Below are 22,674 nucleotides of genomic sequence, written 5' to 3' on the forward strand. Positions count from 1 at the left end.
CAATTCCTATACCGTCATTGGATGCCACCAGATTTTTTGTAACTTCACCGTCAATTCCTATACCGTCATGGATGCCACCAGATTTGTTGTCGTTGTAAAGGTTTCGGGGATACGACCAATGCATGCGAGCACCGTCGGCGGAACCCCAAACCGCCCTCTCGATCTATCCGTAAGGACAAGCCACTCTCGTGACCGCCACGTTTACGGACTCCGGACCTCCAGACTTTAGAGACCGAGCTTTTCTTTACCTTACAATTACTGTATACTCGGCGCCTCACTTATATGTGTTGTTTTTTTCACATACATTGTTCTCGTGGTTTATGGAAAAGTAGGCCTAAAATGTTATTCTAAAAACAATATTCAGTTAATGGAATTACACTTTTTTCCATTACTGCTTGCTTGATATTGCCCTAACAACTTTTTCATGAATCAATTTTGAGCATTATGTTTACAACGTAGTTATTATAGCACGAAATATGAGTCTAAAATGCCAAATACTTGCAACTATTATGTTAATCACTGAAATCTTAGTGTACTAACTGCTCGCTATAAGCTAGGTTATTGCGCCCCTAAACCAACGTACTGACAACGCTACCTCCCCGGAATTCAATTAATTGTAATCTTACTCTCTATATACCAAAGTGATTTACCTAGGAATACAGTTGCACTTCACTGAAAACTAATGATGTGTTGATGAGTTCCCCATCATGATATCAGAATCAGAGGCCTGGCTGAGCCCTGTGATTTAGCCAAATTCAATATGATTCTTTTCTACTGTGATGTTAATGCCCTTGTGTCATGCAGCGTATTCGGTAGCACCGGTACACAACTTATGTTAAACCGCGACGTCTGCTGCAATTCAAATTGCATATGACGCCAACGGAATTGTGACGACTTGTTTCTCAAATCTTTTAGTGAACAGTGATCACGGGCTGTGGGAATTGCAAAGGGATGGTGTAGAGTATCGCCACAACAATGTTGATGATCACTCGTCGTTTCAGCGGGCATGACTTGGTACATCCAGTGACCCAGCAAAAAGTAGCCTCGGTACAGCCAGAAGTAGCAACAAATCGCAAAAGGGGATCCTTGTCTGACTGGTGGCTGGACCACATGGTAGGTCACCATCAAATAAGGGAGTGGATCCAGCACAGCTGGATAGAGGGGGCCCCGTTGAGGGCGAAGCCTGAATATGGTGAGGGCTCGCCCTCACAATCACATGAAAGCGCAGTAGGCGCTCACCCACGAAGGGAGGACTGGGGGGCTCCAGCAGGAAAATTTTGAAACTGAGATGCTCTCAGATGCGTTTCCCAAGTGTCTGAGAGACGATGTTTACTCGTTTATTCACTGCAAAGAAATGCATAACGAAAAAGCCACCTAGGTTTTCTTCTTTGAGTTGTGAGGAGAATATTTCAAATCATTTGAGCAGCAGTGTCTAACCTACAACGCGGTCAATGATTTCCACTGTGTTTTTGTTTTCACTGTTTCAGACACTTGTTGGAAAAGGAAGGACCAAAGGTGCCATCGTCGAGGGCCCAGATAGATGAAGAGATTGAAGCCTGGGCTGCACACAATCCTGTTAGTAACAAAAAAAGAAGGAAAAAATGCTGTCCCATTTGTCCATATGCCCAGCGCCAGAACCCATTTATACATCTGGGTAGTGAGGCAAGTGTCTAAGAGACCTGCCTGAGTCTCTTACCGACTGTAGGATTCGAACCAGGGACCTCTTGTCCTCTAGTTGAGAATCTGAGCCACTAGTCCATAGTGTGTCGTGTAGATTCACGCTGGTCTTGCTCTTCGATCTTGTCACGTCACATCCTTGTCCCTTGCTCTGCCACAATCATGTACTGTATTGAATTGAATTCTATTTTCTGTCTTCAGAAAATCTAGGAAGAAGTCGCCACCCACTGATGATCTCATCCAAGTTTACCAAAGACTCCAAAGCAGTGTAGGAGAGGAATGGTGGCCTGTTCGAACAGGCATGGACTGAATCGCCAGCTCTCATCTCCCTAGTCACTCCGATGGCCACGTGTCGCTCCTCGATCAACAGCGATTTCAATGAATGATGCGTTGATGTGGGCAAAAAGTGAATCCTTTCTCGCCTTTGAACTCTGGTGTTCGTCGTATCAATCCTTTTTGATTGTCGAGCAACTTGTGGGCACACCTCAACTTGTTAGTGGGAAGTAATTTGCAATAGAGTGACTTACTTTTATTGCTATATTTTATTGTATTTTTTCACTTCACATCATTGTTATTTTGAAAAATCCTGCCAAAATTCTGTTGACTGTTTGTTGTCGACAAGAGTCTATGTTTCATGAATAACAAGGCTTTGTTCTGTACATTGTATTCCGTCTTTAGTCTCCTGTCTTTGCATCTGTTTTCATTATTTTGTTGCCTTAAAAGAGGGCAACGTTAAGTCGGTGAATTGGTTTGGATGGAGATGACCCTTAAGAAAAAAATCTCAGATTCACCATGGTAAAATCGGAGTTGACCATGCTCACCATGGTGAATGCAGCGTTCACCATGGTGAATTCAAAGTTTACCATGCTCACCATGAATGTAGAATTTACCATGCTCACCATGGTAAAATATTTCACCGTCCCAATTCACTATGGTGAAGTGCTGTCAGATTGCCATGGTGAAATTGAGACACATTATTTTATCCTTAGGGTAGGCCCCTACACCAACACCTAACACTTTCTCAACCCCAATACTTGACCTGACCCAATGTATGTCTGCCCTTATCAGCCCAGAAACTCCCCAACCCAAGCAAAATCATGAAGCCCATCGCACTATTGTCCGTCTTCTGTCATGGTACAGGCAACGGCAATTGCGATTGGTGAAATCCCAATATCTTTCTGTCTGCATGGTCTGTGGGATGTGGAAACAATCAACCTCTGCCAGCTGCTTATCTATTCAGATTGTGAAGGCCTTGACACAACATAAAAACTCTGACGCGAAACAACTACCCTCTGCCAGCTGGTTATCTGGTCAGGTTGGGAAGACCTTGACACAACCTAAAAATTACACTAAGGTTACCGCTAATGAGCTTTGGAGACGACAGGACAGCCTACGTAACAACCAACCTCTTCCAGCTGGATATCTGGTCAGGTTGGGAAGACATTGACACAACCTTCAAAGGGTCCTTTAGCTGTACAAGACAACATTACACTGTGATACAAGACAACTGATTTGGTTGTACCGTGGTAATCATCTCACAAGGACGGAAAATGGAACAACCAACATCTGCCAGCTGGTTATCTGGTCAGGTTGGGAAGTCATTGACACAACTTCAAATGGTCATTTAGCTGTACAAGACAACTGATTTGGTTGTACCGTGGTAATCATCTCACAAGGACGGAAAATGGAACAACCAACATCTGCCAGCTGGTTATCTGGTCAGGTTGGGAAGTCATTGACACAACTTCAAATGGTCATTTAGCTGTACAAGACAACTGATTTGGTTGTACCGTGGTAATCATCTCACAAGGACGGACAATGGAACAACCAACCTCTACCAGCTGGTTATCTGATCTCACGAGACTGGCAGTACACAATATCTACCTGACAACTCTTTAAGTACAACTTGAGTACTACTTGGGACCACAGTCATCTTAAACGTGCCACCAAAATGACGTCAATATCTACATAAAAATACTTTACTTGATCAATTTGTCTACAGTGTAATTTTGGAAAGAAGCCCTCAAATTCGTTGTCAGTCCTCGTTTGATTTTTAGCCGTAGCACTAGCAGCCAATAGCTGGTCTCAAATCATCCACAACAATCAACAGAACATTGGGTTTCTGGGAATGTGCGATACCTGAAACTAATGCCAACACAACCGAGATGAAAGTGGATACAGAATTGTGACAAAGATACTGATGATAACATCACACATGCCAATGGAGTATTTAATTGTGCTGGCTCCTCAATTAGAAATTACTTGAAGAGAAATTTGTCCAAGAGACATCTCCAATAATCATATGGGCAGTCTCATCAGTCAGTCGGTCCTAAAGACATTTCTAATAAACATGGGGACAATCTCTTCCGAGTGGTAATCTGTCCAATTGACCACGACCAAGTATCTGATTTATAGTAGGGGCCTATATGCAGACTAGGCCTGTGGTCTGCTGGTATGACCCATATTTTGGGTATTGTAAAATTGTTATGACAAATATATTAAAAAAACGCTTACATAAGAATATTAATTGGTGTAATAGGTATCTATCGATAAAATCAAGATCACTTTCAGATTGATATTTCTTGAGATGAAAACGAAAGAACATATTAGTGAAGGCACATTAGCAAAACCAAAATATTGATCTTTCAGAAATTAGTTAGGTATCAAACTTTCGTTTCTCTGCTCAACGTTTTGAAGTGGTCGTGATCGCGTAATAGACGAACGCCTGCTGACCAAATACTCGTAGCACAGTGACATGTGCATATCTTTGCTAATTTTGACTATTTTGCTATACAGCCATGTATATGCAACATAGTTAATTTATTCTAAGATATTCATGCATGCCATGGTGACCAATATTGAGGATCACCGATTGTTGATGTCTGGGGCATGACCTTCTCCCATTGCATGCCCCTACATCCTCTATATAATGGTACCGGTACTGTTTACATCAGTCAAGGAGACACATATTGATGGATACCATCGGTATGTGGTTTTGAGAAGCCGGTTCCAATGACCACTCGTACTCTGGAAAGAAGCTGAGATTGCTCTGGGACTCGCTAGTCCCCACGGGCCCGGCTATAAAACACCGGCACCCCGACATGCTCGTCTTCTATGAGAAGGAAAAGGAGGTCCTAATCATCGAGATAGCTGTCAGCTCCGACAGACACGTCCTAGCACGTGCGGAGGAGAAACGATCGAAGTACTGTGGCTGTGACTATCTCATCTCTCTCATCATGTTGTCAACACGGTGGAGCAGCCGGGACTGATTCGGCCTGGCTGTGACTTCCTCATCTCTCTCACCATGTTGACAACTTGGCAGAGCAGCCAAGACTAATTTGGCCTGGCTGTGACTGTCTCATCTCTCTCACCATATTAACAACTAGGCAGTGCGGCGAAGACTGATGCCGCCTGGCTGTGACTGTCTCATCTCTCTCACCATATAGACAACTTGGCAGAGCAGCCAAGACTGATTTGGCCTGGCTGTGACTGTCTCTCACCTCTTTCACCATGTAGACAACTTGGCAGAGCAGCCGAGACTGATTTGGCCTGGCTGTGATTGTCTCATCTCTCTCGCCATATTAACAACTAGGCAGTGCGGCGAAGATTGATGCGGCCTGGCTGTGACTGTCTCATCACTCTCATCATGTTGTCAACACGGTGCAGCAGCCAGGACTGATTCGGCCTGGTCACATGCACAGTGCATGTTGTATAGAAGAAGGGTAACCCCATCCTGAGGAAATCAGGGGTTAATGTTCGCTTCTGCTGTTATCGACTTGAGCTTGCAATTGATATCTCGATCATTTATCAGCGAGCGATTTGCAAAAACTGTTAATTCACATCAAGCAATTATTTGATTTGGGAAGGCGTATGTCTCCGTGTAGAGACCATGTCACAACCAATCTGATGACAGTTGCTGCTACAATGTCCAAGATCTGAATAGTAGGTACCAGCCAGCTTCACTCGTCTAGACAATTTCACAACCAAGCTGATGACAGTAGCTGTTACAATTCTGATTTTACGACGGCGAATCCAAGATCTTTTTCGTTAGGCCCTTGTGCCTGCGGTATAGAAGAGACGGCCAAGTACGTTGTACCTGTCTTCACAAGCATGGTGAGATGACAGCTCAGCCTAAGGCAGTAGGCCCTGGTGTGCTTGTCATCTTTAGTACCAGGCCCGGAAAATATGTTTTACCCCTGTTAATAGCTGTAAAGGGTCAGGTAAGGAGCCGTCCCAACCGCATGCGATGCTACTGAGAACCATAGTTGTACCAATAATGATTGAACATCTGAAAGATGCAATGCTTCGGGATTGCTCCAGAAATCGGAACGAAGACAAAGACAATAATGTAAAATCGGACAGGAGCCGTCCAAATAGTCTCTGCCTCACGTTGCGCAAGACTTCCAGCTTTGACAGCAGCGCCATCTACAGCGGGATAGACTGTACAATTAAAAGTTACAAACACAAAATTATCAAAATGCCCTCAAAAGACGATATGGAATGATTATTTTATTGATATTTCCTACTATATACCTTCCAATTATTACTTCATACAAATAGATCGGCGTTAGGTCGCATGCTTTTCTTTCCTGGTGACACTGTAAAGCAAAATAGTTGCAACCCCGTAAATGCGCTATAAGTCCAATAATAAGTGACGGTGACCCGTTATAAATGTTTCGCCAGCTTCGATTTTTGCCGCTACGCGGCGCTTTGGGCCCTTGCGTCCAGTATAAAAAGGTACAGCCTAGGCGATGAGCCAGTCGACATCATCATGGCCAACCTGAATTTTTATATCCCCTCTTCACAAGAGGAGCCTGAGGAAGATATACCTTTTTATACCAGTTTAGTGGCTCTTAAAACTACGGCAAAAATTGTAAGTTTTCCTCAATTTCTGTCCCTTGTCTCTGTCTCTGTGTCCTGTCTTACTCTTGGTGCTTTCGAGATTTCCACCTGATCAGATGGCGTCAGCAGTGGCTTTAAGCCTTTATAGTCAATAGGCCCTAGTGCTTTCCGCTGAAGAGATATCCTGCCAGGTGTCGAGTGGCTGCCACCATTTCATTCAGCGCTCATCTGATTTTAAACTATAAGACAAAGTGGTGAACCTGGTTTTGAACCCACAACCTTCAATGTCCACTGGAGAGTGAGAAAATTCTCTTAAATTCTTCAGTCGGCACAACCATTGGTATCTGAAAGATCTGAAAGGCCACAAAATTGCGTGGCGAAGTCATTAACAAAAATGAACAAAATCTGACAGTTTTGAGGAAGAAAATATGAACATTAAGTAGCAAATGGTGTCTTAAACATGGTTTCTAGCCATTGACAATGAGTTGAATCATCAATCAATGACTAAGAAACCCAATTTCCAGGTTTTTAGGGTGAGCAGGGTGCATTTTGGGTGTAAGAAGGGCACAGTAGTCGCCCCTGAAGGCGGCAGGGTGCAGCACCCTTCTAGATACGCTTAGACAAAGCAAGAATGTATGTTTCCCTTTTCAGAACTTGGAAGAAGAATCTCAGATTTTGGCTAAAATGGTTGAAAAGAATAACAACAACCCTGTGACCTTCGCGAGAGTTTTTACCGGTGAGAAAACCTCTGGAGTGAAAGAGGGACAACCAGGAGGTCAGTATTCTAAATTCAAAAGTTACAAGATGAATACTGCAAAGGACAAGTTTTCACCATTCAGCTCTTGGCATGACAATGATTGTAGTTGCACAGGGCCATTATAGTTTGTGGTTTTGTGTACTTTCGTTTTAGCATTTTGACAAACCTGCAAAAGTAATTGTAAGTGGATTTTCTTTTTTGTAATATAAATTATAGGTGATTCCGATATGCCTCCTCCAGGTGCTAGCCAGGCTGGCGTATCCCAAAGCGGTGGAGGTGGGGATTCAGGTGGTGCCGGTGCTGGGGGCACTGGTGGTGCAGGTGGCGACGGCGGTGGAGATGATGGTGGTGGAAATAGTGATGACAATGAGAGTAACCATGATGACGATGATGAGAGTCATGAACCATCTTCAGAATCGCAAGGCAGTGGGTGAGCGTTGCAATACCTCGTCTCCAAAAAAGCGTCTGCACTCTTGCTAAAAATAGCTCAGAAAGTATAAACATTGTTCAACAGCCATGGTTATACTTGTGTATAATAACTCTTTTTTTCACCATTGTGTCGGTTCGAACCTTGTTATTCTAAGGTACCATGCTCTGTTGTTATCATATAGTAACATGAAACAGGGTCTTTACCGCACTGGTTCCTTTCATGTGGCCTATTTGAATCCGGTGACAATCATAACATATCTTGAAATCTAATAGAAGAATGTAAGTGAGAACTTCCAACTATAAAACAGAAGTAATGTGACATGCACAAAAGCATTATTATTTTGATGAACAAAAAAGCTGTTATTTTTCAAAGTGATATACTGGTACTGTTCTGACTGTGATTTTTTATACACAAAATGTGTGATTTAATGTTAAAAACACAACTTTCAGGTCTTTACCAGAATTAGTACAGGTATTTACATCCCCTAAGGAGGCTACATTCCTTTCCCCAGCCAGAGGATCTCTTCCGAAAAAGTCTGATGTCAGGTAAATGGTGTAGAAAGGAATATCATTGCAAGGGTTATTAATTCCCTTCATTCACATCAAGAGTTTATGAAGTAGTTACATTATGTATTGATCTGTAAAGCTTGGAGTCAGAATTTTTTATGACTGCTGCACTAGATTTGGAGAAGTGACCTTGCAAATAAAAAAGCTGATTTTACGCTCGATTTTAGTTCTTGTTTAAAAACATCAATATTTCAACCAAACATGTTTTCAATCTATGAAAGTGTGTTTTCAAGAAGGATTTAGGTACCCGGTAATTGTAAAAATTTTCATCTGGGAACAGTTGGATGCGATTATGAAGTACATGCGAAATTGTAAAGATAATTGTCTCGTTTGTGATTAAGAAATTTCTCCATCTTAGTCTGAGATCTGTCTTTTTCTTTGTGTTTTTCCTGAATTCCTTACAGCTTTTTCTTCTTGATGCTTTCATCCTTTGACCATTCTCCACCTGCTTCAAGCAGAGTGCAGTCTTGGAGGATGTGGTGTATGATCGGTTACGTTGTTTCTTTCTTTTTAGCGAGAATGAATCTGACATTGTGCCAGAAAGTGCCGGCGAACTCCCAGAAAGTGATGGTTCATTTCTTGGCTCTATCCATGACCAAGTCACCGACACTGTGACTGATAGTGAAGCTCCAGTAGGTGTGTACTGTAAACCTTCATATTTTCGTGCCTCCTCTTTATTTTTGCAATTCGCCAAAATTTCTGAAAAAATACCATTTTTGCAATTTTTTTATTTTGTGGATTGCAAGATTTTCCAATCGATGTCATTCGCGAATTACATGAAAATTGTCTTGCCGTGCTGTAACAAGGATGTTATTCTCGTTTTCTAGTTTTGGCATCTGATACTCTAGATGAGGAAGAAGAAATTCCGGCTACACAGGGCATCTATGGGTCACCAATAGTTATTCCTGAGTCATTAGGTAGGATTTTATCGACTAAACCTGATTAAAATCTACTCGCTCTGCCTACATGATGTCCAATGAATTCAAACCAAACAGGTTAAGGATGGACAGATACAAAATGTAACTGACAATCGTGATTCTGTCAAAATCCCTTTCTTAGGCAGCGCATGCCCCAAGGATAAAAAATGCGTACAATCAGTCCCAAAAACAACTGATACTCTAGATGAGGAAGAAGAAATTCCGGCTACACAGGGCATCTATGGGTCACCAATAGTTATTCCTGAGTCATTAGGTAGGATTTTATCGACTAAACCTGATTAAAATCTACTCGCTCTGCCTACATGATGTCCAATGCATTCAAACCAAACAGGTTAAGGATGGACAGATACAAAATGTAACTGACAATCGTGATTCTGTCAAAATCCCTTTCTTAGGCAGCGCATGCCCCAAGGATAAAAAATGCGTACAATCAGTCCCAAAAACAAAAGTGACCTCGGTTCATTGGACATTCTTCACAGCATTATCTCTTAAGCCTTTAGTTTAGAGCTGAGTGTCAACTAGGACATCACTAGCTCTAAAACAATATTGGCCGATTTGTCATGTGAAGGAAGAAAGGATCTGTTGATGGAAGCAAACAAAGTTAAAATAGTAGGAAGAAACCAGACACCCTGGAGGAAACCTACGCTGTCGAGAATCCCCTGCCCTATCGCAGTCATGAGCGTACCCGGACCAACTAGAAATCGAACCTCTGCCTAAGTGGTGACAGGCCCTGATGTTTCCACTGCGCATTCAGACTCAACATCAGTGAGCAATGAGCCAAGTTTTAATCAGAGCTTGAAAGCCCTTGAATTGAAGGGATCACCAAAATACCTTTAAGAACATTGTGTGCAGAAGAAGCATATTGACCAACTGTTTTTCTGATGAAGTCATGCTTGTTTTCCAGCGACCACAAGCCAAGAAGAGAAGGTAATTATTCTAGACCTCTTAGTTATGCAAGGAAATATGACAATGGATACTTCTTTGAGTGGTGAAATGAAATGAGCTTTAAAACACGGCCATCTTTCGATAGTGCATGACAGAAAAAAATGGTTGTGCGTGTTATATTATAATTTATCATCAGTGTTTTTTCGAAGTAAATCTTGGTTAGTTAGACACAGGTCAAGTCTATGAACCATTGAGCACTGATTTCATAGGCCATGACTGACCGCACATCCTTCTGCACTTGTGTCGCACTCATCTGCAGAAACAGTTCGACGTAGTGTAGTATTAGTAAGAGTTTTAAAGGCACTTTGCCCAGTATCTCTCATTTTTCCTGTGTGATTCGCCAAACTTTATACCATGACCATTGGCCTGAGTTTCTTCTCCCCTCTTCTAGGACTATTCAACACTGAGCTCCTTCACCAGCTCTGAACCTGAAGTGGAGGAAAAGAGGCCAGCAAGTGTATTCAGGGTTTGTTACATAAGCAATAAATACTTCAGCAGCAGTTTATTAGAAGCGGTATTTAAATCAACTATCTGTACCTATCGCCCCATATGTCCTTATGATATAGTAATCACAACATTAAAGACCAGCTGTATCAGATACCAAACATCAGGTGGAGGGTACTTGAGAATGCTGTATGCAGCATTGTTTTTAATACTTTATCGACCACTTTAGAGGCCAATATTACATTGATTTACTTTGATTTACCAGGTTTCAGATAGAAATAGATGCTGCTTGATTATGTGAGCTTGGTTCATTTCAATGCTTCCATCCAGCAGATGACCCATGCATGAGATATCTAAGCAATGTTCCTGGTGGGAAGGATCTGTTGATGGAAGCAAGCAAAGTTAAAATGGTTTCACTTCCACACAAAAAATCATGACCCACTGTAGCTAATAAAATTGTCAGAGCAGTGGAAACGCCATTTCAATGATCTTAGGTCATGGTTGTATGAATCCCAGTCAAGGCAACTTAATTTGATCATTTTATTATTGTTTATTTCCAGACCTGGCAATCTAGCACCACCTGTTCCGACCCGAGAATTTCGAGGTCTGCCTCTCCTAGTCAACGTTCAAGGGCCAGTACAGAAGGTGGGACTGAACAGGCACAAACTGATGCGGTCCATCAGTACCAGACACAGGGGGACTCCTGGCACCTCAGGATGACTCAAACACAGGTAGGTTAAAAGTACAAGAAAGGTCTGTGATAAGTCATTTTCTGGACAATTCCCTGCAGTTTCTGTGTTCTTTCTGAAGGTGTATTATCTTATATTCTTGCGTTGCAGGCAGAGACAGCAGACGGCCTGGATCCATTGTTGTTGTGTCTATCGCCATCGCAGAGACCTGAATCACAAAGACCTGGTAAGCTCGACTGTAAATTGAGATATTTTCGGCTGATTAATATTTGTGCAATCTTAACTTTTGAGTACTAAAAACAAATAATCAAATTTTATTGAACAGTCACTGAATCTTTTCTTCAGAGAGTCCATCGATGGTGGCATCAACATCTCGGATTCCTTCAAAGACTCTAACACTGGATATGATTCAAAGTGATGAAGAAAACACCCCTGATAGCCTGGAGTTCAACATAAAGGAGCTTGAGTTTAGCGAAGAGCCTGCCCCACCACAATCAGAAGAGACGATTTTCAAGGCCGGTGACTTGGCTGTGAAAGCTGCAACGAGCAATTCGGATGATTACGAGAGGTAAGCCAGGTAACCTAAAACAAGTCATAAGAACCTGGTCCTTGTGTAATGGCTTGGCACAAAACGTGCGATCTTTCCAAATTTCTGCCACTCTCTACTGTTACAATAATTTTGTCACTGCAGGATATTTTATCAATCAACAGTTAGATGTATTTTATGAGAAAAAGGATATGATGATTTTAGCAATTTAGGCCAGATTTACTGCTCTCTAAGTGACTTGTGGTTGAACGGAAAAAGTTCTGTATTCAATTCTCTGCCATTTTATTTCAGCACGGACCTTTTTGACATGCGACCTGAAAGAAGGAATAAAAAGCATGAAAGCAGGAGAGATGTGGAGGAGAAATCTTGCAAGGATTCTGAAGAAAATGACTTGCCCGCATTTGAATCAACCCCTAAAGATGACTCAGATGATGATGTGGCTGAGGACAAACAAGCTGAGGAGACAGCACCAAAAAATCAGGGTGATGAGGTTGAAAAAAGTGGTGTCTTAAAGACAGATCCCAAACCTGTTGCTATCGAGCATGTTCATGATACACAGGATACACAGATATATTCTTACAACCAGGATGGCCAGATATTTCCAGTTGTTGCAAACAAATCAACTTGTGCTACTGCTGCTGAACCTGTACCGGTACCTGATGAACCTGTCGCTGGTCCTAGTCACTTCGGGCCAACGTTGGTTGCAGATGCTGACGAACGGACAACAAAACCCGGCGACCCTTATGAGTATCACTTGTCACAGTCGCAGCATGAACGACATGATTTTGATAAAATGGAACGTGCGAGGAAGGAAACACGCAAACGAGCACAATTGGTGAGTGTGTCATGACTTCAGTTTGTTTTCATGCGTGCCCTCTATCCCCTTAGTCGAAATAAATATTTGAAATGGGCCACAAATGATGGGAATTTATCGTAAAACCACTTGGCCACCACTGTAAACGGCCAAACGTTCACTCCTTTTAATTTTTCGATTTGGAGAAGAAGAAAAATACATACAACATCGATACATGTAGAATCATCCATGGTGCTAGACTTGGCGTAGCACCAGATACGACATAGCACCCTTTCAGGAACTCGATCCAGTAGCAAGACTGGTCAATTAGATTTTTCTGTGTTTACTTTCAGAGAAGAAGTCAATCCTTTGGACCGGCCAGTGACAGCAGTTGTGAGGGCATACAGGCAAGTTAATTGTGCTAACCAGCGTCTATACATTTTTTACGTTGCCGTGAGGGGGTAAAACTAAAAACATAAAAAGGCTGATATCTGGCTTTACACTGTTTCGATTTCAATTGAATTTTTGTTGTTGGGACTCCTAGCAGGTTTTTGATTGGGCCTCCAGTGTCGGCAGGTTCAACAGGTATCACATGATTTCCCTATGGGAATTGATATTAATAAATCCTAATTGTTCTGTCTTTTTTTAGGAGAAGTTGTCTGGGGATTTCATTATGGAAGTGAAAATCAGCACAAAAGATGGTGTGCTTGTGAGGAGTTTTACAAAGGTATGTTGACTTGTAGAAAGATTGGTGATAGCCGGTTTGGTATAATAATTTTTCATCAGGAGGTATGGTAGATTATGACATGCTTCCTAGTTGAAGAAGATGTTAGCTTGAATTCTTATGGAGCCACACAGTGTAGTGTCTAGCTAGCAAGGCCATACCTATATTTTTCATTGTTCAAAACAGTTGATTTATGTCCGCCCACAATTCAGATATAATAATCGGTGTAGAAGTGTATATCAAATACATTTGTAAGTAATAATACGTTTTAAACGTTTTCAGAATTATTCCACTATTGGAAGTCCCAGTTCATCCCTGAGTACAGTTCTGTCGTCGCTAACATCGGGAGAATTGGCTGATATCAGTTCATCCTTATCTTCATTGAAATCAAGGTAGGAGACCTTCTCAATGTGTTTACTCTCAATTAGTTTTCAGCCATTAGCAACGCTATCAAAGGTTCCGAAAGGATTATTGAAGACTTATTGAACACTGGGAAATATTTCGGTCTATTTGTATATTCTGCTGTTTATCAAAAGTTCACAACCCGATTCAATGTTCTTTTTCACTGTTTTTCATTGTGCTCGTCAAGAAAAAAACTTATAACTTCTGTACTAATTTCAACCGTATGGCTCCTGTCATGAAATTTTTCCCTTAATTTCAGGGGAAGTCTACATTCTTTGGACACTTCGCCAAAAGTGTCATTGAGCTCACTGCCTGAGAATTCCTCCCTAACAAAAGCTCTATCAACATCGCCTGCCACGCCCATTCTACCAGCTGTGGCGTCAACAAGTACTGCACGGGACGATGGTTTCCGTAAACCCCTAAAACTGACGCGTACATGTAGCGGTACTGGCAATAGCAGTCTTGGCAACACTGATTACATGTACACAAGTGGTGACCATCTGCAGGTATGACTTGTTTTGGCAACATTTCTTCAAACCTTGCGCACACTTTCAGTTGTATTTCTGCAGTGCTTCCTACACAGAGACCTGATGAATATCCTAAGTGCCTGCCCGGCATCATCATAAGCCATCCTCTAATTAATCCCGTCTTCTCTTCCGAGCAGGTCTCAAGTATTCATGTATCGACTCCAGATCGACATGATGGGCATGACGATAAGTGTACATGTAAATATTATGTGTGCAAATGTACATGCAAAACATGCAAAACTTGCTCTGAACACATTGCAAAAATTCACCAACTGGCTGCACCAATCACCCCAAACTTGTCTCCTGACGAGCCTCCCTCGACTCCTGACTTGTCCAATGAGGAGCCAAATCAACCCTCCATGAAAAAGCTGTCTCCCGATAAGCCAAAACCTCTCTCCAGGTCAAGGTCATGTCCTCATGAAGAAGAGCCCCCCGCTAAAAGGAAACGTAAGTTGCTACCACTGGTGCATGAGGGACCTTATTGTGCAGTGGTTAACACTCCTTGATACCACGTAATAGGGCCCGGCCATGGGTTCAATCCCACGGAGAACCCAGGATTGTATTTCTTGCATAGAATTGCATAGCTTTCAAAGACTCTTGGGTTTGTTGGATGAGACTAAAAGCTGTGGTCACTTGTGTTTAATGTGCCATGCATGTAAACTTGATGATATCCAGGTGGCACTAGTTGGCTATTTCCGAAATTCAGATTAATCATTCAATTAGACAAGCCTGGTTAATTTGTGGCATTATATTGAATGACATTTACCATTGATATGATGGCTTAATGGTTTACTTGCAGGAGCAGAACCGGCTGATGATGTACCCAACGATGACATTAGGTATGAAACATATGGCATACTAGTAGCCTTACGCTAAAAAATCATGAGTACTCAACTGTTTTTTAAAGTTTAAGAACAGGGGTTTGACTTTACTGGACAATGTGGATTCAACATTAACTTCAATGAAAAGTTTGTTTTGCATGGAAAATAATTTGTATCATTTCCCAACAAGACAATAGTGCCTTGGCATTGTATTGTGTATGAGCTTTCTTACTTAACTTTCCAGTCCAGAGGTACCGATTCTCGACCGGAGTGCACTTGCTGCACCTGTGATGCCCTCCACATCCAAGCAAGAAGCGCTGGAGGCACCTCCGACCCAATCAACATATGCTGCACCACGTACCCCAACAAGTCAGCCTCCACCCAGAGAGACAGGTGAGCCTGTCCAAGCCAGGCTATCCTTTACGTTTTGTAACCCTAAAAATGTTATAGATTAAACCCACCAGCCTCGCCTTGTTCGTGGCAACTTGCATACAGTTTACCGGGTGTTGGGTCCAGCAATGTTCCCACTAAGTGCAGTGACCTACTGTGCATTCTCTCAATACTGGTGAGGAGGAATGTTCCAGTTTCCACGGATTCAGGCATATCTTGTCAAATGCAAACCTTTAAAATGCGAAAATTTCAACTGTAATGCATCACCAGGCAGTTTGTGGTGTGGTTTTTTTCTTCAAAATTGTAGTTGTTTATTCATTATTGGTTATTTCAGGAACTCGTGTATTTGCCAAATGGCCCAAAGACAAATTTTATTACCCTGGTATCATTGTCTATCAAGAAAGGAATGGAAAGTAAGTCGTATCTTTATACAAAAATGAACTTTTTGCATCTGAAAACTGTGTTTTTACTATGTCAGAATCTGTCTCCTGGCTTATGCTTTATTCTCATTGCATTACCTATTATTATTTTACTGTGCTGACTATCTTTGAAACAATATTTTCATTGTAGATTCTACATACAATTTGACGATAACACAAGCAGCCTTATTAGAGAAAAGGACATAATCTTTGATGAGCTGGAGTGTGGCCAGAGTATTCATGCCGGCATTAAGAAGGACGATGGGGTAGAATATGAGCCCGGTGTCATTATTGATTTAATCCGAAAAGATGATTCCTTGAAATATGATGTATCACTCGACTCTGGGGAGATAGCCACGTAAGCAAACATGTTTTGACTCAATCAGTGCAGTATGTAAGGGAGGTACTTTTAACATTATCCGTGCCCTACCGGTAGCTAGGTGAACAAGAAAGTTATAAGCCATACAGTGCTTAATACACTTTTCCAAATTTCAAGTGAGTTTCTTATTCCGTCTGCTCAATCCATTTGCCACTTTTGTCAAGCTGATATAATTCAGGTCTCCTGGTCAGTATTGACCAATCAAAAGCGGAAAGAAACTTCTGAGTCCATCAAAATAAAAAAAATGTGAAAAATTTACAAAATTCTCAGAAATATTCGCAAATTGCAAAAAAATAAAGCGGCACAAATATTTGGCGGTTGACATTATTCCGTTTTATAACCACGTGTTGCTATACTTTCAGTGTCCCCCAGAGTTTGGTAGGACTCACCGTCGATCAGGCTAAAAATCTTGTGTCCAGACCTGAAAAGCCAACAAGCATGACGCCTCAGACGTTATGCCTCCCACCAAGTCAAGCCAGTGCTGATATCAGCCTTGGTAAATATTGTGGCATTTCTTGATGGCAGAAGAGATGTTTCCTTCTTTTCAGTATCATTTGAAGAGATGTAGCAAATTTTTGCACCTGAGTGTCTGTGCCTGGGCAAGCCCACTTGGTGACAAATGTTACACAGTACCACAAAGTTAACTAATGCTACAAAGTTCATGTCAAAAAGAGACAAATAAATGGTAGCATCTCTTCATTGTTCATTTTTTGTTTGCCATTTGTTCTTGCAGACAATCTCGTCGATGGTAAGAGGAGAAAGAGTGGAAATACAAGCTTCCTAGCAACACCTGAGACAGTCCCAAGCACAGGCACCAAACTGTCGGGCAAAGGTATGCGATCACTGCGGAAGCGCCCACTTGAGTCCCCTGAGGATGCGTCTGCTGGGCTGGCCAAGAAGCAAATTCCATTGTTTACAAGTACCCCAACACCCCGAAGAACAAAAAGGAGCAAGCTGCAGGAAGAAGGTATTATGTGTCTTCTTAACATGACATCTTCTTATATTGCCAAGTGTTTGTGCTTTTTTTCGTGTCGATGTGGTTTGTCTCCAGTATCAGGATTGTAGATTGCCCAAGAGACTCTAGTGCAACCTGGGAGGAGTCCAACAACAATTAATCATGTTCATAACATAGATGCATGTAGACTTTTGCTTGTACGAACTTGGAATGTTGAATCTGTAAAAATGTCGGATTGAGCAATTTAAACTACGGAGTCAAATCAAATCATAACCGAATGTATGGCCTTTCTGGAAAATAAAAGCCTTGTTGTGGATAGGATGGTTAGTAAATGTGATGTGTGGCTAAAAAATGACGGAATACACCTTTCTATTTAGGACAGCATTTGTCCGTCTCAATGGTGTTCGTTAGAGAGGTTCTGCTCTATGTGTTTGTAACAGTCCTAGTCTTTTTCAGTTGAAAAACCACAAAGTAAACAAAAACTTACTGTTTTGGAAGAATCGGAGTCCGTCCGTCGCTCACCGAGGAAACAAAAACCTGTTAATAAAGGTAGGTGATTTTCAATGAATAATTTGAAGTGACCATGTCTTCCACTTAAAAAGAGAACTTCATAAGCTAATTCACATGGTTGATGAGGTTGATTTTCAAATTGTTTTGGTCTCCAAATCTCAGTTTTCTTCTCTAATTTCAGTTTCATTTATCTTTTAACTGCATTCCTATTTATAATATAATTCCATTAATTTTCAGATATCTTTAATGTGAAAGGAGCAATTCCTGCGACTGATAGTAAGCTCTTTTACAAATGTGCGTTTTTCATCTCGAAAGGAGAAAAATCGGGGCAAGAGGATGAGGGAGACTTGACTATGTATGGTAAGTAGACATCACTTAGCTGTAATCGGTAGAAAACTTCTGACCGAAGACTACTGCTCCCAAAAAACGCCTAAGTAAACACGGTAGGAATTTCTGGCACACAAGAATTGTTCATGTCTCAGCACTGCATCCCAGATTTTGACCGTTTCCTAAGATGGTCTGTTGTTATGACGTCATGCCATGTTTGCCAATAGGCATTCCTATTCTGTGATTGTTGGCAATTTTGTCAAGCTGCATTGTCAGAAAGAAGTTTCAAATAGAAAAAGCTCTTTCCCCTTTATAAGGCCACTTTGTAATGTTGATCCATACATTAATTGGAACTGAGCATAAAAGAAGTACCTCAGTCGACTGGTGTCCTCAGAAAATAGCTTGGTGTATTTTCTCTTTCTATTTTCCAGAAGAAGTCCCCTTCGATAAGGACCATATCCGAGCACAGATAATGGCAGGAGGCGGTGTCGTTTTATCTAAATATGATAAAGATGCGGTACGTGAACCATCACAGGAGACAGTAATAGTATGGCAAAGTTCTTGTGAATAGAAATAAATCTGAATCAAGTATGAGCACTACATTGTACAAATGCTGAACATCATCATTATTCTCAGGGCAACCCAGTCAATGCACATCTAAAACTGGTGTCGTATATCATAATAGAGCATAGTGCTGTTGTACTGTCTCTTGATGTCAGCAGCCGCTTGTTAAGCGTCAATGACATCATCTTCATATCTTCTTTACGCGAGGTGAAATGAATGAAGATTAGCGAATGCTTTTACTGAAAACTTCATGTAGATTTACTTCTGTACAAAACTTATTATTTACTCTTCATATCGCTGAATGTGTTCATTTGTCAGTATGTATTCTTCATTTCAGGTTCAGCACGCGAAAGAGGTTTATCTCATCTCAGATGGATACTCACGAACACTCAAATATTTGCAGTGCCTAGCCGCGGATATTCCATGCCTTTCTCACCAATGGGTCAGGGACTCGTGTAATCAGGTAGGCATCGAAGAATACGTCTAATTGATCGGATGAACGACATGCCTCATTGGCCTTACCACACCACCAGGCCAATTTTCAATTCCGAGGCAGAGCCACGTGCCAAATTAATTTCTGTTGATGTACTGGTGTGAAATTTGTCTAGTTGTCACACTGATGTTAAATGAGATGTGATGTGATGTGCTGATTACTTGTACTGTAGTGTACCTAGAGGGAATGAAATATACATGTAGTGCCCCACTTTTATAAAAATGTATTTCTTAGCCTTATCAATAAATGAGGCTTAATTCAATTCTATTTGACTAGGGGAGGAGACTGCCAACTTCAGGTTACCTGTTAGAAGCTGGTTTCAGTTACGAGACTCAAGCAAAAGTAGAGAGGTGAGTATATTATTAAAGCAGAAGCTTCAGCAAATCTTGAGGACTAAAAATAGTCTTATGAATTATTTTGTCTGACTCAACTGACCCAAATACTGTGAACCGCCAAATTTTTGCACCTGTTTATTTTTTTGGATTTGTGAAAATTTCTTAGATAAAATGAGGGCACTGACACAAAAAAGTGTGTTCTGGTACACAAATCCTGTGACAAATGGTCATTAAATGTGTAAGAAATCCCACCCTTGTTCTCATGCCCCTTCTAAAGCATAAAGTCAGCAAATCGGCAATTGATGGGAGAAATTGTTTCCTCTCCTTCATTCTTTGTTTCAAAATTTCAGGCGGTTTGAGGCTAGGCCGTTATCTGGGCTAAATGTACATATTGCATCATCTGATGGGGATTACCATGAGGCATGGACATCTGTACTTGAAGCTGCAGGATGTAACCTAATACCAAAGTTTACTGCAAAGTCGGGTGAGTTCACTTATGATGTTGGTAACTCCAGCATGAGCCTCCCTAATTTGTACATTCTCCCTTGTTTTTGCAATTGGAACCATCATATGTATTGGATTTCTTCTAACTTTGTCCGCTTAAGTTTGTATTAAGGTTCATGAGAGAGGATTCATGGTTTGCTAAAAACTTTGACACACCAGAAATCAGTTTTGTAGTGGAAAAATAACAACATAATGGTTTACAAACATGTGCATAATCTTTTCTTATGGTTATTTTCCAGACCATCCGAACTTGATCGTAACTGACCACAAATGCCCAAAGAGCATTGTAAAAAGGGCAAAGGAATCTTGCATTCCACTTGTTTCTACAAACTGGGTCATCCAGTCTTTAATTAATTCGAGGATGGTGCCATATGACGCTGACGAACATTATCGCTACGATTTTAAAGCAGGAACTGAGAAGCAGTGATATGAGACGTCAAGTGAGAGTTCTGTGTTCTGTGGAGTGATATTGACAAAGACAAAAACCTATTGTCAAAATCATGTTTTTGCTATCGTCTAGATATGCAGATGGCTTGCCAAAATGAAACCATTGAGATATAGGTTGGACTTGCTGAGTGGTTTCTTGATGAAGTGAATGAATCTGTTTCATCGCTCAGATTTTCATTCGGGAAGAGAGAGGAGTTGATGGGAAGTCCAATAGGAGTAACATGTACATAGAATTGACCTTGAGTACTGTGTTCATTAAAATGAAATCTTCAAAGACGTAGATCTTTGGTACCTTTGATAACTTGGCTACCAGTAATGAAAGCTTTATGTCAAGATGTGGAGATCCCAAAAAGATGTTGATGCTTTCTTTCCTGAATATCTTTTGGTGCAAATTTCAAATTCATAAAATTGGTGCTTCTTTTGTTTATTTCTGCTTTGCTATTGGAGCATGCATTTTAAAACATTTTAGAAATGTGCATTTTAAAACACTATAGGATGATGCATTTTAGAACAGTTTTGCATCATGACTGTCGAGGGAAAAAGAACGGTTTTCTCTGTTGGGCATGTTTTTTAATCATAAAATTGCATGTAATTATAAGATTTTAAGGCCTACAAGATTTTAATGGTGAGCAATATATTTGTATCTGTGTATTATGTATAGTACGCTATTTTGAAATAAGTTTTATTGCGACCTCATGTTCATGTACTGAAATGGAACAGTGTATTCCCATATTGTTTAATGCCTTTGATGAAGAAATTACAATTTTCAGAAAAAGTTTTAACATACTGATAATCTGACATTTCACCTCATTAGTATTGGCCTAAAACCCTATTTTCAAAATTTGTGAAAAATTTAACCCAGCATGTCGAGAGTTATATACCATGCATGATATTCTGTAAATACTGTGTCGGAGCTATTTAGCCGGTTTTGGCATTTCTGTTTCACACAGGCCTATACATTTAGGATAGGCATTTTGTACAAGCATCCCCAACCGGCTTAATATCTAACGTCAACACAGTATCTATTGTCTGTATATACCCATTGTATATAATCAGGTTTTAAATGCCATATCATTTATTAGTAAATTTTAGAATACTGTTCACTTCATGTCTGTATTGATTCCTGACGATTGAAGAAGGCTAAATCATGCACTTCCCATTATATTTCGTAGTGTGGATCCCTGCTTGGACATTCAGGCAGGGGTTCACAAAAAGGGTAAGTCGGGCTTGGACAAGTCTGAAGGATCAAATGGCGTTGTTGGCCATGCTGTCACCAGCCATGCCCCATTTGTGAGACATGCTGACATGGGTGGGGTGAAATGTGCTGTCCTTGAGGTGTGCTGTCTCCCCCATAGGCATTCTACTAGGAGATCCCATCATATCCCTGGATGAAACATGGAATCTTGGGATCTGCCATCTCCCAATGAATATTCTGCTCGGAGATCCAATCATATCATGACACCTCCTGTCCTTAAGATGTGCCGTCTTCCCAATAAACATTTCACTTTGAGATAATACCATGTCCCAGGAATAGACATCCTGTCCTTGAGATGTGCTGTCTCTCCATGAAAATTCTGCTTGGAAGCCCCATGATGTCCCTAAACGACACATCCTATCCTTGAGATGTGCCGTCTCCCCATGAAAATTTTGCTTGGAGACCTCTTCATGTCTGTAAATGACACATCCTGTCCTCCAGATGTGCTGTCTCCCGAATAGACATTCTACTTGAAGATCGATCACATCATGTCCCTGGAGAAGACATGCTGTCCTTGAGATGTGCTTTCTCCCTTAGGCATTCTCCACCATACACATTCTACTTAAAGATCATACCATGTTCCTTGACGAGACATGTTGTCCTTGAGATGCCCGCCTTCTGCATAGGCATTCTACTTGGAGGTCGTATCATGTCCATGGATGTGCCGTCTCCGTCATACACATTCTACTTAAAGATCATACCATGTTCCTTGATGAGACACGCTGTCCTTGAGATTGACCGCCTTCTGCATAGGGATTCTACTTGGAGATCGTACCATGTCCATGGATGTGCCGCCTCCGTCATACACAAGATCATACCATGTTCCTTGACGAGACATGCTGTCCTTGAGATGGGCCGTCTTATTCCTAGGGATTCTACTTGGAGATCGTATCATGTCCATGGATGTGCCGTCTCCACCATACACATTCTACTTAAAGATCATACCGTGTTCTTTGATGAGACATGCTCCATAGGCATCTGGCACCTGATAGTT

At 41.3% G+C, this 22,674-nt stretch overlaps 1 protein-coding gene and 1 long non-coding RNA gene across 3 annotated transcripts; both read left to right on the top strand.

Moving 5' to 3' along the window:
* Positions 1–995: 995 nt before the first annotated feature.
* On the top strand, positions 996–2,319 carry LOC135483163 (uncharacterized). 2 transcript variants are annotated; one of them, XR_010446301.1, is made up of 3 exons: positions 996–1,113; positions 1,488–1,662; positions 1,879–2,319. It is a non-coding gene; the product is annotated as an uncharacterized LOC135483163 (long non-coding RNA). The 2 variants fall into 2 exon arrangements; XR_010446300.1 differs by having other exon boundaries at positions 1,488–1,575.
* A 3,789-nt stretch (positions 2,320–6,108) lies between these two features.
* LOC135483027 (uncharacterized) lies at positions 6,109–21,528 on the top strand. Its single transcript, XM_064763526.1, has 31 exons — positions 6,109–6,550; positions 7,171–7,294; positions 7,493–7,706; positions 8,156–8,251; positions 8,787–8,908; positions 9,100–9,189; positions 9,332–9,463; positions 10,115–10,137; positions 10,547–10,621; positions 11,160–11,330; positions 11,439–11,514; positions 11,634–11,856; positions 12,127–12,670; positions 12,982–13,035; positions 13,278–13,355; positions 13,635–13,744; positions 14,014–14,260; positions 14,419–14,728; positions 15,081–15,120; positions 15,347–15,495; positions 15,827–15,905; positions 16,063–16,269; positions 16,653–16,786; positions 17,024–17,257; positions 17,702–17,794; positions 17,993–18,115; positions 18,514–18,599; positions 18,984–19,109; positions 19,416–19,489; positions 19,825–19,958; positions 20,218–21,528. The coding sequence occupies exons 1-31, from the start codon at positions 6,449–6,451 to the stop codon at positions 20,403–20,405; spliced, it is 4,458 nt and encodes a 1,485-aa protein (XP_064619596.1). The 5' UTR covers positions 6,109–6,448; the 3' UTR covers positions 20,406–21,528.
* Positions 21,529–22,674: the final 1,146 nt, after the last annotated feature.

The sequence above is a fragment of the Lineus longissimus genome, chromosome 2 (assembly GCF_910592395.1).
Source record: "Lineus longissimus chromosome 2, tnLinLong1.2, whole genome shotgun sequence".
NCBI lineage: Eukaryota > Metazoa > Nemertea > Pilidiophora > Heteronemertea > Lineidae > Lineus > Lineus longissimus.

Excerpts from the sequence above, each read along its gene's own strand:
- LOC135483027 (XM_064763526.1), top strand. The coding sequence starts at position 6,449 with ATGGCCAACCTGAATTTTTATATCCCCTCTTCACAAGAGGAGCCTGAG. Across the intron at positions 13,036-13,277 it reads GCAGTTGTGAGGGCATACAG|GAGAAGTTGTCTGGGGATTT; the intron begins GCAAGTTAATTG and ends GTCTTTTTTTAG. Across the intron at positions 14,729-15,080 it reads GCCCCCCGCTAAAAGGAAAC|GAGCAGAACCGGCTGATGAT; the intron begins GTAAGTTGCTAC and ends GTTTACTTGCAG.